The 18,976-nt window shown below is 43.0% G+C and overlaps 1 protein-coding gene across 3 annotated transcripts in view; it reads right to left on the bottom strand.

The window, feature by feature from the left end:
- Window positions 1–6,603: 6,603 nt before the first annotated feature.
- CAPSL (calcyphosine like) overlaps window positions 6,604–18,976 on the bottom strand; it is a 42,089-nt gene continuing 29,716 nt past the window's right edge. Inside the window, exons 4-6 of one of the 3 annotated variants that reach the window (XM_077281670.1) lie at window positions 17,376–17,585; window positions 12,724–12,827; window positions 6,604–6,924 (exon numbers count right to left, since the gene is read on the bottom strand). In XM_077281670.1, coding sequence (XP_077137785.1) covers window positions 12,726–12,827; window positions 17,376–17,585 — 312 coding nt within the window. In that variant the 3' untranslated portion in view covers window positions 6,604–6,924; window positions 12,724–12,725. The remainder of the gene's footprint in view (window positions 6,925–12,723; window positions 12,828–17,375; window positions 17,586–18,976) is intronic. The other 2 variants (XM_077281674.1, XM_077281677.1) reach the window with 2 other exon arrangements.

Here is an 18,976-nt window from a genome sequence, read left to right as displayed (position 1 = left end):
TTTTATTGAATTTATTCTTCCCTCTACCCGTGAAATGTTCCCCGTGCCATTGGCTGCAACACAGCCCCAAGCATGATTGATCCAACCCCATGCTTAATGGTGGGCGAGATGTTCTTTTCCTGAAATTCTGTGCCCTTTTTTCTTCACACATAACTTTTATCATTGTGGCCAAAGTGATCTATTTTACCCTCATCAGTTAACAGGACTTGTGTCCAAAATACATCATGCCTGATTAGATGTTCTTTTGCATACGTCTGATGCTGTATTTTAAGCTGAGGATGCAGGAGAGGTTTTCTTCTGATGACTCTTCCATGAGGGCCATACAGTGCCTTGCGAAAGTATTCGGCCCCCTGGAACTTTTCAACCTTTTCCCACATATCATGCTTCAAACATAAAGATACCAAATGTAAATTTTTGATGAAGAATCAACAACAAGCGGAACACAATTGTGAAGTTGAACTAAATTTATTGGTTATTTTAAATTTTTGGGGAAATTAAAAAACTGAGAAGTGGGGCGTGCAATATTATTCGGTCCCTTTAACTTAATACTTTGCTGCGCCACCTTTTGCTGCGCTTACAGCTGCAAGTCGCTTGGGGTATGTCTCTATCAGTTTTGTACATGGAGAGACTGAAATTCTCGCCCATTCTTTCTTGGCAAACAGCTCGAGCTCAGTGAGGTTTGATGGAGATCGTTTGTGAACAGCAGTTTTCAGCTCTTTCCACAGATTCTCGATTGGATTGAGGTCTGGACTCTGACTTGGCCATTCTAACACCTGGATACGTTTATTTGTGAACCATTCCATTGTAGATTTTGCATTATGTTTAGGATCATTGTCTTGTTGGAAGACAAATCTCCGTCCCAGTCTCAGGTCTTTTGCAGACTCCAGATTTTCTTCAAGAATGGTCCTGTATTTGGCCCCATCCATCTTCCCATCAATTTTAACCATCTTCCCTGTCCCTGCTGAAGAAAAGTAGGCCCAAGCCATGATGCTGCCACCACCATGTTGGACAGTGGGGATGGTGTTTTCAGGGTGATGAGCTGTGTTGCGTTTACGCCAAACATATCGTTTGGCATTGTTGCCAAAAAGTTCGATTTTGGTTTCATCTGACCAGAGCACCTTCTTCCACAGGTTTTTTATGGATATCTTTGAGAAATGGCTTTCTTCTTGCCACTCTTCCATAAAGGCCAGATTTGTGCAGTGTACGACTGATTGTTGTCCTATAGACAGACTGTCCCACCTCAGCTGTAGATCTCTGCAGTTCATCGAGAGTGATCATGGGCCTCTTGGCTTTCGCAAGGCACTGTATTTGTGCAGATGTCTCTAAACAGTAAAACAATGTACCACAACTCCAGAGTCTGCTAAATCTTTCTGAAGGTCTTTTGCAGTCAAGCGGGGGTTCTGATTTGCCTCTCTAGCAATCCTATGAGCAGCTCTCACCAAAATTTTGCTTGATCTTCCAGACTTTATTTTGACCTCCACTGTCCCTGGTAACTGCCATTTCTAAATTACATTTAGAATTGAGGAAAGGGCAACTTGAAAACGCCTTAATATCTTCTTATAGCCTTCTCCAGCTTTGTGGGCCTCCATCATTTTCATTTTTAGAGTGCTAGGCAGCTGCTTAGAAGAACCCATAGCTGCTGTTTTCTGACACAAGGGTAGAAGAGGCTGGATTTTTATAAAGCTGAGAAATGTGCATCACTCGGCATTTCCTAATGAGGATTGTGAGGAAGCCACAACCCTAACACATACCTCCCAACTTTTGAAGATGGGAAAGAGGGACAAAGTTTGCGGCGCGCAAAGCGCGCCGCGGCAAATTTTAGGCCACGCCTCTGACCACACCCATTCATAATTAGTCACACCCATATCCACGTCCCAACCACACCCATTTAGCACTGCTGATCACACTGTTTCATATACAATAGTTATAAACAAAAAAATATGGCCACACAGTGCTCCATACTGTATAATGACCATACATGATGCTCCATACCGTATAATGACCGCACATGACGCTCCATACTGTATAATGGCCACACATGATGCTCCATACTGTATAATGGCCACACATGACGCTCCATACTGTATAATGGCCACACATGATGCTCCATACTGTATAATGACCGCACATGATGCTCCATACTGTATAATGACCGCACATGATGCTCCATACTGTATAATGACCGCACATGATGCTCCATATTGTATAACGACCGCACATGATGCCCCATACTGTATAATGGCCACACATGACGCTCCATACTGTATAATGGCCACACATGACGCTCCATACCGTATAATGACCACACATGATGCCCCATACTGTATAATGGCCACACATGACGCTCCATACTGTATAATGGCCACACATGATGCTCCATACTGTATAATGGCCACACATGATGCTCCATACTGTATAATGGCCACACATGATGCTCCATACTGTATAATGGCCACACATGATGCTCCATACTGTATAATGACCGCACATGATGCTCCATATTGTATAATGACCGCACATGATGCTCCATACTGTATACTGGCTGCACATGATGCTCCATATTGTATAATGACTGCACATGATGCTCCATACTGTATAATGGCCGCACATGATGCTCCATACTGTATAATGACCGCACATGATGCTCCATACTGTATAATGACCGCACATGATGCCCCATACTGTATAATGGCCACACATGATGCTCCATACTGTATAATGAACACACATGACGCTCCATACTGTATAATGACGGCATGCATACCGTATAATGGCCGCACATGATGCTCCATACTGTATAATGACTGCACATGATGCTCCATACTGTATAATGGCCGCACATGATGCTCCATACTGTATAATGACAGCATGCATACCGTATAATGGTTGCACATGATGCTCCATACTGTATAATGACTGCACATGATGCTCCATACCGTATAATGACCACACATGATGCCCCATACTGTATAATGGCCACACATGACGCTCCATACTGTATAATGGCCACACATGATGCTCCATACTGTATAATGGCCGCACATGATGCTCCATACTGTATAATGACCGCACATGATGCTCCGTATTGTATAATGACCGCACATGATGCTGCATACTGTATACTGGCTGCACATGATGCTCCATATTGTATAATGACTGCACATGATGCTCCATACTGTATAATGGCCGCACATGATGCTCCATACTGTATAATGACCGCACATGATGCTCCATACTGTATAATGACCGCACATGATGCCCCATACTGTATAATGGCCACACATGATGCTCCATACTGTATAATGAACACACATGACGCTCCATACTGTATAATGACGGCATGCATACCGTATATTGGCCCACATGATGCTCCATACTGTATAATGACTGCACATGATGCTCCATACCGTATAATGGCCGCACATGACGCTCCATACTGTATAATGACTGCACATGATGCTCCATACTGTATAATGACCGCACATGATGCTCCATACTGTATGATGACCACACATGATGCTCCATACTGTATGCTGGCTGCACATGATGCTTCATACTGTATAATGACCGCACATGATGCTGCATACTGTATAATGACCGCACATGATGCTCCATACTGTATAATGGCCACAGTTCTCCATACTGTATAATGACATACAGGCACGCAGCTCACACACACGCTCACACACATGCACACGCACACAGCTCACACACACGGCTCACACACGCAGCACACACACAGCTCACACACGCACGCAGCTCACACACAGCTCACACACGCACGCAGCTCACACACATGCAGCATCACACACACAGTATCACACATACACACGCAGCATCACAAACGCAGCTCACAAACACATGCAGCTTTGACACAAATGCATCACATACGCAGCCATCACACACACACACACAGCCATCACACACACACGCAGTCATCACACACACACACACACGCAGTCATCACACACACACACGCAGCCATCACACACACACACGCAGCCATCACACACACACACGCAGCCATCACACACACACACACGCAGCCATCACACACACACGCAGCCATCACACACACACACACACCCAGCCATCACACACACACGCAGCCAGCACACACACACACCCAGCCATCACACACACACACACAGCCATCACACACACACACACCCAGCCATCACACACACACCCAGCCATCACACACACACACAGCCATCACACACACACACACACACCCAGCCATCACACACACCCAGCCATCACACACACACCCAGCCATCACACACACCAGATACCTCATACACACATGACACACACAAATGCAGCATCACACACACACAATGACACACACATGCAGCATCAGACACACACACACATCTCACACACACACACACACACACATCACACACACACACACACACACACACTGTCCTCTGTGGTGCAGGGGCGGCTGATCTGTCCATGTGCACTGCAGCTCTTCAGTTTCTCCGGCTGCTCACAGCTCTGCACTGTCCCGGCACCTCCCCCGTCTCTCCTTCTCTGCCGGGATACCAGATAAGTGCAGGAGAAGCCGGAGCTCTGTGCACACACAGGAGGAAGTGAGTCGCTGACCTCTCATCTTGATCGCTGCTGGCTCTCTGCCTCAGCGTGGCAGCGCAGCGCCGCACACACAGGGGGCGGGGGGGGGGGCGGGATCGGTCGGGAGGAGACCCAGCATGTATAAGAAAAAAAAAACAGCCACAAACCTAAGCTACTCAGGTGCCGCCCCCTGCATTGTCCCTGCCCTAGGCACGTAGTGCGGGACATTAGTGTCCCGCCCGGGATCCCGGGGCTGACTGTCAAAATCAGGACAGTCCCGCAGGATCCGGGACGGTTGGGAGGTATGCCTAACAGGCTAATTAAGGTCTGAGGCCTTGGTCAAAGTTATCTGAGCACACAAATCTTTTGCATTGGCCCATTTTTTTTTTGCAATGTTTAAATTATATAAAAGGACAATTTTTTTTGCCTAAAATACACAGTAACTGTGTCATCTTTAACTTTAGCCCTTTTATAGATCATTTCATCTTCAACTTGCTTAGCTGTTCACAATAACCATGGGCGCCCAAACTTTTAAAGGCCACTGTAGACATTTACGAGGGTAGCAAGGGACTAGAAAAACATGGCTGCCTTCCGAAAAATAACAGCACCCGCTTATCAACAGGCTGAATGTGGTATTGCAGGTTTGTCCCATTCATTTCAATACAACTAAACTGCAATACCAGATGTTACCAGTACATATTTTCGATATAAATAAAAATCTACAGGTAGTATCAGATTATATCTGTGGTCAGCGGTGGCACTTTTTTGGAAGTAGGTAGCCATATTTGTCTAATCCTGGACACCCCCTGCATTGCATTTACTTCCTGAGTGATTGGGCAGTCGAATTTCAGGATTGTTGCTTCCAATAGGTGTCACTAGAGTTCAAGTCCTCTTCTCTTGTCTCTGAAGAGACTATTTGCATATTTAATTTCCCAGAAGAGCATGAATGGCTTTTAAGTCTCCTCACTCTTGCATGTTACTCTCCATAAGGAGAAACGTTACCCCAATCCAGAGCCTATCAAATAGCCAAATCAGAGCTCATACTTTGCACAGATGAGGGGGGTAACAACCTGAAATATCGTGTCTGCAAATTGAGATTCTGGTTTGACTTTTATCGTAAGTCATATTGTAAGGCTCGATATTGATTTTTAGGATTGCTGGTTCCAAAAGGTGGGGCTAGAGTTCTAGTTCTCTTCCTCCCCGAAAAGACAATTTGCATATTTAATCTCCCAGAGGCACATGCATAGATTTTAAGTCTCCTCACTCTGACATGCCGGGCTTGACATGTCACTCTCCACAAGGAGAAATGTTAAACGTTACCCCTTAGACCCCAGTCCAGAGCCTCTCACCTTGACAAATCAGATCTCATACTTTGCACTGATGAGGAGCAATATCCTGAAACACCGTGTCTGCAAATTAAGATTATGGTTTGGCTTTTATCCTAGGGTTGAGATTCACTTTTAAGATCGCTGCTACCAATAGGTGACACTAGAGTTCAAGCATCTGACATGCCGCGGTCTGGTGAGACGCGCCGCATGTCCGTCTCCGGTGGTGTTTCTTGAAATCCTATCCACTATGCTGTAACAGATGGACGCTGCACAAGTACGCAGCATTAACTGATCGTGGGCACATACCCTAAGTCTCCTCACTCTGACATGCCAGGCTTGACATGTCACTCTCCACAAGGAGAAACGTTACCCCTTAGACCCAAGTTCCAGGTCTATAATGACTGCCGGATATACAACAAAGATAGAACTTGTGTATTGGGACTCATGGAGACATTTTGCTTTACTATTGGTCCTTGTCCAATTACACTAAACTATCCTTGTAATATCAAAAATATTTTTTTGGGATAATAGTGAATACAAATCTACAGGTTGTCCGTGGAATTGCAGTTGCACTGAAGTGAATAGTGTTGAGCTGCAATACCAGGCACTACCTAAGGACAGGGGTGGCGCTATTATTGGAAGAAGGCAGCCATGTTTTTCGAAATCAACACCATAAAATGCACTAAAAGGCCAAATATATGTGCAAATTCAATCACTTTAACTGAAAATTTCACATGCAAAGTCCATGTCCAATTATGTACCCAGAGACCAGACATAACGTCATTACAGTTTATAGCTCCAAATGTTTAAAGGAACAGTATAAGGCGCTAACCAAAAAATGTAAATAATGTCTCTGACAACCTGACAACACTGAAAAACACAACAGTAAAAAAAAATATATCTATATTTCTGTCTATCACAACTTCCAGGCGTTCTTCATCATTAGTACAAAGTAAACATCGCTGTCGATGGACGCGCTCACCCCCGAGTAATAGTTTAGGAATTCTTCTTTAGTCACCTAAAAAAAGAAAAAAGAAAATTAGAGTTAAAATCATTAAAACTGGTGCAAAAGAAAAATAAAGCAGATGTTGCCCATAGCAACCAATCAGATTGCAGCTTTCATTTTTCAGAAGCCATTTTGAGAATGAAAGAAGAGATCTGATTGGTTGCAAAGGGCAACTGTTGCTCTTTCACTTTACACCAGTTTTGATTAAGGTTTTAGAGATAAAAGCGATTATTTTTTGAAATTGAAGGGATATTTACAATGCCTACAAGTAGTATTCAACCCCCTGCAGATTTAGCAGGTTTAATAAGATGCAAATAAGTTAGAGCCTTCAAACTTCAAACAAGAGCAGGATTTATTAACAGATGCATAAATCTTACAAACCAAAAAGTTTTGTTGCTCAGTTAAATTTTTATAAATTTTAAACATAAAAGTGTGGGTCAATTATTATTCAACCCCTAGGTTTAATATTTTGTGGAATAACCTTTGTTTGCAATTACAGCTAATAATCGTCTTTTATAAGACCTGATCAGGCCGGCACAGGTCTCTGGAGTTATCTTGGCCCACTCCTCCATGCAGATCTTCTCCAAGTTATCTAGGTTCTTTGGGTGTCTCATGTGGACTTTAATCTTGAGCTTCTTCCACAAGTTTTCAATTGGGTTAAGGTCAGGAGACTGACTAGGCCACTGCAACACCTTGATTTTTTGCCTCTTGAACCAGGCCTTGGTTTTCTTGGCTGTGTGCTTTGGGTCGTTGTCTTGTTGGAAGATGAAATGACGACCCATCTTAAGATCCTTGATGGAGGAGCAGAGGTTCTTGGCCAAAATCTCCAGGTAGGCCGTGCTATCCATCTTCCCATGGATGCGGACCAGATGGCCAGGCCCCTTGGCTGAGAAACAGCCCCACAGCATGATGCTGCCACCACTATGCTTGACTGTAGGGATGGTATTCTTGGGGTCGTATGCAGTGCCATCCAGTCTCCAAACGTCACGTGTGTGGTTGGCACCAAAGATCTCGATCTTGGTCTCATCAGACCAGAGAACCTTGAACCAGTCAGTCTCAGAGTCCTCCAAGTGATCATGAGCAAACTGTAGACGAGCCTTGACATGATGCTTTGAAAGTAAAGGTACCTTACGGGCTACGTCTGGAACGGAGACCATTGCGGTGGAGTACGTTACTTATGGTATTGACTGAAACCAATGTCCCCACTGCCATGAGATCTTCCCAGAGCTCCTTCCTTGTTGTCCTTGGGTTAGCCTTGACTCTTTGGACAAGCCTGGCCTCGGCACGGGAGGAAACTTTCAAAGGCTGTCCAGGCCGTGGAAGGCTAACAGTAGTTCCATAAGCCTTCCACTTACGGATGATGCTCCCAACAGTGGAGACAGGTAGGCCCAACTCCTTGGAAAGGGTTTTGTACCCCTTGCCAGCCTTGTGACCCTCCACGATCTTGTCTCTGATGGCCTTGGAATGCTCCTTTGTCTTTCCCATGTTGACCATGTTTGAGTGCTGTTCACAAGTTTGGGGAGGGTCTTAAATAGTCAGAAAAGGCTGGAAAAAGAGATAATTAATCCAAACATGTGAAGCTCATTGTTCTTTGTGCCTGAACTACTTCTTAATACTTTAGGGGAACCAAACAGAATTCTGGTGGGTTGAGGGGTTGAATAATAAATGACCCTCTGAAAAGACTTTCCCAATTTAAAAAAAAATAAATAAACAAAGAAATAACATTCTTTTTTGCTGCAGTGCATTTCACACTTCCAGGCTGATCTACAGTCCAAATGTCACAATGCCAAGTTAATTCCAAATGTGCAAATCTGCTAAATCTGCAGGGGGTTGAATACTACTTGTGGGCACTGTACATCTCTGCAATTCATGAAAAACAGCGCCCAGAAGGAAGAAATTTTTCCCTAACACAAAAATATAAAATTATTATTTTTTTATTAATAAAAAATTATATATATATATATATATGGGTTGAATTCCCCCTTTTCTCAATTAAAAAATGAGAGAATAAAAAAATAAATACAATGGTATCGTCTTGTCTGAAAAAAGTCAGATCTAAACAGTCCTCACACAGAGGAATTAAAAAAAAACAAAAAAGGTCGGATGTCAGAAAATGGAGACATGAAAAAGACTGATTTTTTTAGCATTATAATAAAAAATAACATAATAAGTTTGGTAATGACGTAAATATATCACATTACCAGGTTATTTTTACCGCACAATGAACATCGTGAAAAACAAAAACAACAAAACAATGGCAGAAATAGTTTATTTATTTATTTTTATATATTTTATTTTAATTTTTTTTTTTTTCAACTTATTTTTTGTCCCATTTTTTTCTGAATGTTAATGGTGTCACTCAAAACTACAAATCGTCCCACAAAAAAAGAGCCGATAGATGGAAAAATTCAAAATGATGGATTTTGGAAAAAAAAAAAGGAGGAGAAAACGAAAGCACAATAAACAAAAAAAAAGAACGTGAAGGGGTTAACCAAATCAAAGCATATTACGTGACCAATCTTTGGGGTAGAAAATGCCAAAATTCCACCAATGGTACATATATACCTAGACACTGTGTCTGGCAGTCCAGATTGTACCATTACATACATTACATACAGTCTATTAGATATATGCAGATAGTTCTTCAGACATGCTGGAAGTGATCCACAATATAAATAAAAAAATAAAAATAATTCTATAAGACCCAGCACCAACTAAAGAGAATGAAAGAGTATTAATCAGATCAGACCAGAAAACCTGTTAATCAGAAATAAAGGGTTAATGGTAATCCATTATATGGAGTATAAATAATAATCGAAATCAATGGCTAGGATAGAGATTTTGTGAACAGGGACTGACGTGAATACTGACCGCGTTGCGGAATATGTTGGCGATATACAAGCAACAGGAAATAATTAGAACACTGATTACATTGGCGGGTTTATGGACGCCGTTATCCTTTGTGATAAAATGCTAGTGGTTTTTTATGGTGGATTCACAAGGGACGTATAAAAAATTATGGCTTGTATAAATTGATTATAATAGCCCCATTATACGTTTAGGTGTCGAAAGGTCTGCACAGGAGCTGTGCACAGGAAACAGAGGCATATGCTAATGAAGGATATTTTTTATATTCATTTTTATTTGGAGTAGTAAGAAACTGTTGAATATCCAATGTCAATCATTCAATCAAAATTATTCACCCCCACACAATGCAAAGTTAATGAATAACGTTTACAAACTTTTTGCTGTTTTTAATAAACCAATAAAACAAGAACGATGTAAATAGCTGAGCCCATCTAATAAAACAAGAGGTTTCTCCCAATTCAGTTACTACTGCAGTCACAGGATTATTCAGCCCTTCATGACAAGTGTCTTTACTACTTAATAGAGCCTCTCTGGCTGTTATGACTTGCTGCCCCTCTGGCTGTTATGACTTGCTGCCCCTCCTGCTGTTATGACCTGCTCCCCCTCCTGCTGTTATGACCTGGTGCCCCTCTGGCTGTTATGACTTGCTCCTCCTCCTGCTGTTATGACCTGGTGCCCCTCTGGCTGATATGACTTGCTCCCCCTCCTGCTGTTATGACCTGCTCCCCCTCCTGCTGTTATGACCTGGTGCCCCTCTGGCTGTTATGACTTGCTCCTCCTCCTGCTGTTATGACCTGGTGCCCCTCTGGCTGTTATGACTTGCTGCCCCTCTGGCTGTTATGACTTGCAGCCCCTCTGGCTGTTATGACTTGCTTGCCCTCTGGCTGTTATGACTTGCTGCCCCTCTGGTAGTTATGACCTGCTGCACCTCTGGCTGTTATGACCTGCCGCCCCACTGGCTGTAATGACCAGATGCAAGCGTTATGTATAGCCAGACAACAGCTCTAGCATAATTCCTGAGGAGTCTTAGCCGAGAGTTCATAGACAATGGCCTCCAGGTCATTAATATTACTGGGATTCCTGCTGCAACGGCCTTCTTCACATCCCTTCAAAGATTTTCTATGGGTTCATGTGACTGTGCTGGCCACTCAATAATCTTTTAGGACTTGTTCTGAATCCAAGACTTGGTGGACTCTCAGGTATGTTTGTGATGGTCTTGTTGGAAGATCCAATGACATCCAAGCTTCAGTTTCCTTAGAATACATGATGATTTCTCCTAGTATTTCCTTATACTTGATTCATTTTGTTCTTCACACGCTGCAGGATTCCAGTGTCAGAAAAGTGTCAAGAGCATCACTGAGCCCCCACCATGCTTCACAGTAGGCATCACCAAGCCCACCATGCTTCAAGGTAGGCATAACCTATTCAGTGTGATGCTATACTTGAGGCATAATCAAGCTTCCAACATTCTGCACTGTTTCACTGTAGGAATCGTCAAGCGACTTCCACGCTTCACTGTAGACATCACTGAGCCATCAGTCTGCCTCACTGTAGGCATAACCTATTCAGCACCATGAATCACTGTAGGCATCACTGAGCCCCTGACATTCTTCACTGCAGACATAACCAAGGCCTTGCCATGCTTTACTGTAAGCATCACAGAGCTGCTGCCATGCTTTACTGTAGGCATAACTGATCCCCCCACCATGCTACACTGTAGGTATCACCAGGCCACTTCCATTTTTCACTGTAGGCATCACCAAACCTGCACCATGCTTCACTGTAGGTATCACTAGGCCGCCATACTTCACTGTAGACATAACTGTGCCGCCACCATACTTCACTGTGCACATCATCAAGCCACAGCTATGCTCCACTTTTGTTATCTCTGAGCTGTTGCCACTCTTCACTGTAAGCATCATTGAACCACCGTCCTGCTTCACTATGGGCATTACTGAGCCACCACCATGCTTTACTGCAGACATCACCAAGCCACTGCTGTGCTTCACTTTAGACATCACTTAACCGCCACTGTGCTTCATTGTAGGCAGTGTGTTCTTTTCAGCATATACTTAACTCTTCCTCCTTCAGATATTGCTGATCCACATTAGCTGAAGATCTCCTTAATGAGGAAGTTGAAACCTCAATGTCTGCTGCCACCAATTCTCGCTGCAGGCCTTTAAAGCGAATCTGTCACCCCCCGGGACATATATGACCTATTAATATGGTAACAAAAATGATTTACTAGTCCTATCTGTATGTTTCACATTTCACAACCAGTGACCTCCGGTGTGCACGCTGATAAGGTGCTCTCCCCACTTCCTCGCTGCATAGTGATCGCTATGTATATATTATTCCTAGCGATGACTATGCAGGGAATAATTGGGGAGGGCACCTTATCGGCGCGCACACCGGAGGCCACAGTGTTCAGCTTTTTACAATGTTCTTGTCTCATTGGTTTATTGCAAACAGCAGAAAGTTTGTACAATTTGCTAACCAATCGAATCTGCAATGGGGGAGGGTGAATACTTCTGATTGTAAATGTCGATACTATTCCTTTCTAAAGGTAATTTTGAATTATTGGATGCCAGATGTAAATCTATAGAATTATTTAATGATACAATTTGACCCTATGATAGTAATAGCATAAGGTCCCAACCCAGATCAGTGTACAGAGAGGAATCCTCCCCATCATCTCCATTTGTCACTTGCTGTATCCGCTATGAAATAGGCAAAAAAATCATGAAAAAGCCAAATAATCATAAAAAAGCATTAAAAAAATTAAAACTTGCCAAATGCAATAAATTAATGCAATGATTTGCTGAAGGTTAGTCAAATTTACGAGTGTTTGTCACACAAGCGTGCAGGTGAAAACGCCACAACCAGAGCGCGGCAAGCAGTGTCATAGGTTAGTGATAAAGCTTGTGTCGTGTCACCCCGTACACTTATAGCTTCCAGGCGTTCTTCATCATGGTGATGAAGTAAACGTCCGTATCGATCGAAGCACTGACACCAGAGTAGTAGTTTGTGAATTCCTCCGGGGTCACCTGTTACAGGTAGAAAATAATAATTATACAATTTTTTTATTTCTCTGTAGATTCTCAGGAACCGGAAACCTGGAGAAAAAGGAACAAAGGGTGTGTGACATTCTATGATAAGACAGGTTATATGGTTATTCAGAAAAATCTGATAGAGAAAAATTAAAAATCCATAAAGACATCTCCAGAGAGGGGACATATCACTATCACATTGAACATATGGCATTCATTTTAACTAGAGAGATAAGAGAGCCGACACTTCAACCTCTGTTGAAGTAGAGGCCTCCTGTAGTGACCAGTTAATTACAGCGTATATCTGCTCTGAGAACCAGTCACTAAAACAAGGATTTGTTTATTCAGGGGCGGAGAAGTACACTTCCAAGGCAAGAGCTTCCTCTATTCAAAGCACTCATCACAGACCTTTTGGAGTCAGTGGTCAGTGATGAATATTGGGGTTTGCATTGATTCGATATTTATGGGAGAAATATTTTTGCCGTTGTAACAAAAGGCTGAACATAACGCATTCGATGGATGATGCTATCCATGCCATGTTTCATCTCTAGAGAAAGGTAAAATCCTGATAGGAAACATGGCGACAATATCTACCACCTGGGACCAAAAGGGGCAAAGATATCCTAAAAGTTAGGGATCTCAAAAAAATTCTACCAGACCTAGCACATCCCACAAACAGCCCCCACATGAGCTCACCAAGGGGAGGTATGTGGGAGTAACCTTGAGCTAATAGAAATTGGAATTTTGGGTGTATATCATTGTTAATTTCTAGAAGACATAGTTTACTGTGAGAGTGTTCTTTCATTATCCTAAGCAGAGTGCTTATCTCCATAAAGATAAGAGCCACTCCTGCCACATTGGGTTTAGTAATTCTCTTTCGTTATTACTTTTTATTTTATGCAACTGTATATATTGTATTATGTTGTCCCCATTTTGTATCATCTTTGTATATTTTTTATAAACACTGACTATCTTTATGGATTGAATATATAAAATTTAATAGCTCTGTTCCTCTTGTTCTGTAAACCGCACCTCTGAAGCCATAGGCTACCTGTAAATGGTGGTCATTCGGTCTGTATAAATGATTGGTAGTGGCAGCTAGTAGTTAATTTTGTTATTGTGGAGTTGGCAGTAACCATACCGGGGTACATATATTTACAGTATACTGTATATACTCGAGTATGAGCTGAGATTTTCAGCCCATTTTTTGGGCTGAAAGTCCACCTCTCGGCTTATACTCGAGTCATACCCAGGGGTCGGCAGGGGAGGGGGAGAGGGGGATGTCTAATTATACTCACCTGCTCCTGGCGCGGTCCCTGCACGTCCCTGGCTCCCCGGTGCCCCAGCTTCTTCCTGTACTGAGCGGTCACATGGTACCGCTCATTACAATAATGAATATGCGGCACCACCTCCCATAGGGGTGGAGCCGCATATTCATTACTGTAATGAGCGGTAACGGTGACCGCTCAATACAGGAAGAAGCTGCTGGTGCCAGGGAAGCAGGGACCTGCAGGGACCGTGCCAGGAGCAGGTGAGTATAACGTGGAGGGGAGTGCTGCGCGATATTCACCTTTCCTCATTCCGGCGCCGCTCCGTCTTCAGCGTCTTCTGCAGTGACGCTCAGTTCAGAGGGCGTGGTTAGTGCGTGCCCTCTGCCTGAATGTCAGTGCAGAAGATGCTAAAGATGGAGTGGGGCCGGAACGAAGTCAGGTGAATATTGAAAGTGCCGGGGGCCTGAGCGACGGAGAAGTGAGTATGTGATTTTTTTCTTTTTATCTCAGCAACAGCAAATGTGGCAAGTGTCTGTATGGAGCATCTTATGGGACCATAATGTTTGTGCAGCACTATATGGCGCAAGTGTCTGTATGGGGCCATAATCAACGTTCCTGCAGCACTATATGGGGCAAGTGTCTGTATGGGGCCATAATTAACATTTGTGCAGCACTATATGGGGCAAATATCTTTATGGAGCATCTTATGGGGCCATAATTAACGTTTGTGCAGCACTATATGGGGCAAATATCTTTATGGAGCATCTTATGGGGCCATAATTAACGTTTGTGCAGCATTATATGGGGCAAATATCTGTATGAAGCATCTTATGGGGCCATAATTAACGTTTGTGCAGCATTATATGGGGAAAATGTGTCTATGGAGCATCTTATGGGGCCATTATTAACCTTTATGCAGGATTATATGGGGCATATTTTAATATGGAGCATCTTATGGGGCCATCATAAACTTTATGGAGCATTATATGGGGCTCCTGATTCAATATGATTCAAAAACTCTTAACCTACTGACGTCTCAATTAATTTTACTTTTATTGGTATCTATTTTTATTTTTGACATTTACCGGTAGCTGCTGCATTTCCCACCCTAGGCTTATACTTGAGTCATTAAGTTTTCCCAGTTTTTTGTGGCAAAATTAGGGGGGCCGGCTTATACTCGAGTATATATGGTATATATATTCCATGCACTGGAATCGGAGGTGTATATACCATACACTCACTGTGAGTTCTCCAATAACCGGCCTAGTAGTGGAACCAGCTGCTGCCTCGTCCATCACTCGTCACTCAATTGTGTAATTGTCCTGACGATTGAAGGAGGCCAAGTGCTGGTCGTGACTTGATAACTGTGGAGGGACATCTGCATGATCCCCCCAGTTGTTTTAATGACAACTGGTGACAGCGGTGGGATATCTGTGTGATCCCCTGGCGGTTCCCTTGACAGAGTATTTTACAAATAATCATAAGCTTTACAAAGGCTGATAAATAATTCAATAATAATAAAAAAAAGAGTTTACTACTTACTCTTAAACGATTCATAATGTTAATTTTTGTTTTCCTATTTTAAATACTAAGACACCATGAACTAGGCAGATAAGTCAGAACTTTCAGCATGGTGTTAAGATTTAAGAAAAAAATAAAGTGAAGGAGTATATTATAAAGATTCATAATTTTACAAAAAGATGATCAATAATTAAAACAAATAAATTTTTGTTACTCTTTAAATCCTACTCCGGACATGGATGAAGTAAGAAAGAGCTTATAAGGATGTTACATTTGGAACGCCCGCCAGGGCCGTGGGGTACTCGGTACCGGGTCCGTACTTAAAGGGATGTGTCACAGCGGCGGCGACCCGGTCTGTGGCCCTGGGCGCCCATGTTAAAGGGACGGTCTTTAAAGGTTGTTCGTGACGCCACCTGTGGTATTCGGTCAGGGTGACCGATGCTGCTTAAATGGTTCCGCTGGGGTGATGTTATGGCAGCTAAGATGGTATAACTCCCCACAGGTGAAGCTGGGTCCCCAGGGCTCCCGGTGTGGTGGACAAGGATGGGGTAGCAAGAAATGGAGTACACAGGTTTACAGCCTCTTTACCTGTTTTACTGATGAATTCAGGCAGCCACAGTCCAGGGCACCAGATCACGGATGCAGGTGAGGTCGTGCCGGCTTGGAAGCGAGTTGGAATTCTCCCTTACCAGGTGGGGTTAGAAGCCTTCCTACTAACGCTATGGTGTAGTTCCTTGCTGCCTTAGGCCTCACACAAAGTCCTCACGTGTTCTCTCTGTCCTAATTGCAGGAAGGACACTACCCGTACGACAGGTAGCTCGAGACTTTTTTACAGGGTCTCCAATATGACCTAGGCTCCATGCGCTACTGTGTCCTCAGGTTTCAATAGCGGACAGGTGACTTGTAATACAGCTGTCCTGCCGGTTTCTGCTGCCTCCTAGAGTACTTCACAACCCCGGTCTTCCGGCTACTGGTATCTGCGTTCAGTAGGGAGGTAGCTCAGTCGCAGCTATCCCCCTAGCTCTTCACTCTCCTGCGCTTCACTTCCCCTTCACGCTCTCTACAGCTTGTTCTGCTTTCCTTTCTATCTCTTACCTGGGGCTGCAGCACCCTCATGGCTGCACGGCCCCTCTCTCAGACTCTCTGCCTCAGACTGCTCCAGCCTGCTGTCTGGCACTCATTCTTACTGACTGACTTTCCCTTCAGACCAGAATATATATAGGGGAGCCACCCACAAGCTGGATCAGAGCTCCTCTTTCTGGCCTGGAGTATGAACATGTTGCATGTTTGTAATTACCTGATAATAGAGATCCTTCCTCGCTTCCAAGCGTGACATCACTCTCTCCGAAAGGAAAGCAATGCCACTGTAACAGTGGGGTGTTACACATTTATAACCTGAAAACTCAAACTCACATATGACTCCAATTTCCTCCAATTCACAGGGGGGTATTAGAAGCTGAGATATGGGGGGTTGTCTAATGGGGTACTGTAAAGATGACTGACGGGAGATGCATATAAAGCTGGAGAGAAGCGACCCAGCCAAGCTCTGGGAGGTCTCGGTGGTAAGAGTCTGTAAAGGACCCCGGTAAGAGTCTGTACAGGACCCCCCTCCCTAGAGGAACTGTACTGTATGATAATTATAACTAACATACTACCCCGTTTTGGATGCTTTTTTATAATTCTAAGGTTTTTTGTTTTTTTTAAATCCTTTAAACTCTGTAAAGGCAAAACATCCGATCATGCCGCCACTTACCTGACCATCTTTTTCATACGGAGAGTCAAAGTTGTCTAAAAAAGTCCTAAAAACTTGGTCTTCTGTCCACTCCCCGTTCTGATACTTCGGATGGTATTTTGCATTATAGACGCCCCGTAAATCCTCGATGGTAACGATCCCGTCCCCAGTTTTATCCAGCTTGCGAAATGCCTGCATGATAATATCCTTCCTCGCATTTGACATCGGCGGCTGGAAAATACATAAGTAACAGTCTACAATCGAGGGATGGTTTATTTTAATCAGTGACTAAATGAAAAGTTTTACGACTTTCTCACAGACTTTTTGATTTTATTCTTTTCTATTTTCAATGTGTGTTTGCGGTCAGCGATACTTTTCTTTTAATTCAAAGACAGTAACCCTGTACATAGCTAGTCCTGCTCTCAGGGGAGAAGACCATGCTCTGTGAGCTGAACACATCTATTTATTTATTATGCTATATATAAATGTAAAATCAGACCCTTATCCCAATACATAAATGCTAAATATAAAAAATAGCATAGTAATAATATCAAAATATTTCTCCCATAAGGTGAAAGCCGAAACCAAAACAACTGAAATGCCAGAATCACTTGTATTTTGTCACTTTGCCTGCCCCAAAATAAATGGAATAAACATAGATCAGAAAGTTTTATGGCCCCCAAAAATATTATGGCTCTCAGAAAAAAATTATTTAATTAGTTAATCAAAAAATATATAGGGTATATACATAAATTTGATACCATCATAACCATTCTGACCCATTGAACAAATTTACTAGTTCGCTTAAACTACAAAGTGAACGTTGTAAAAATAAAACCCCCCACAAAAAAATCACTTTTTTTTTCCCCATTTTCAGTACATTATGTGGTAAAGTGAATGGTAAAAACAATAATGGTGTCATTCAAAACTGCAACTTGTCCTGCAAAAAAAAAGACCTAATACCAGTATGTCGACAGGAAAATCAGAAAATCATGGGTTTTGAAAGGTGAGAGGAAAAAAACAAAACAAAAGCAAAAAATGTATGCAAATGACTGCAGATTGGGCTCCACTGTGCTCAGCTAAACTCTTCTGGGTGTGTTTGTCCGCGCAGTGTTGACAGATTCCAGTATCAATCAGAAGAACTGTAACTGCACCTCGGGACTATAATACAGGAGTAATTAAAGATTGCACAACAAAAGTTATCACACTAGGTATATGTTTCACTTAAATGATCCCTGTACTTTAATTTCAAAATGTTTTATCTCATTCTTTCTAAAAGCGGAAGTGGGGGGTGTCTTTGTCTCTCTACAGGAAGTGGGGAGTGTCTTTGTCTCTCTACAGGAAGTGGAGGGTGTCTTTGTCTCTCTACAGGAAGTGGGGAGTGTCTTTGTCTCTCTACAGGAAGTGGAGGGTGTCTTTGTCTCTCTACAGGAAGTGGGGGTGTCTTTGTCTCTCTACAGGAAGTGGGGAGTGTCTTTGTCTCTCTACAGGAAGTGGGGGGTGTCTTTGTCTCTCTACAGGAAGTGGAGGGTGTCTTTGTCTTTCTACAGGAAGTGGGGGGTGTCTTTGTCTCTCTACAGGAAGTGGAGGGTGTCTTTGTCTCTCTACAGGAAGTGGGGAGT

This window comes from Ranitomeya variabilis, chromosome 1 (genome assembly GCF_051348905.1).
Source record: "Ranitomeya variabilis isolate aRanVar5 chromosome 1, aRanVar5.hap1, whole genome shotgun sequence".
NCBI lineage: Eukaryota > Metazoa > Chordata > Amphibia > Anura > Dendrobatidae > Ranitomeya > Ranitomeya variabilis.
The sequence above is the reverse complement of the archived record's forward strand: the minus strand, read 5'-3'. Positions and strand labels throughout refer to the sequence as shown.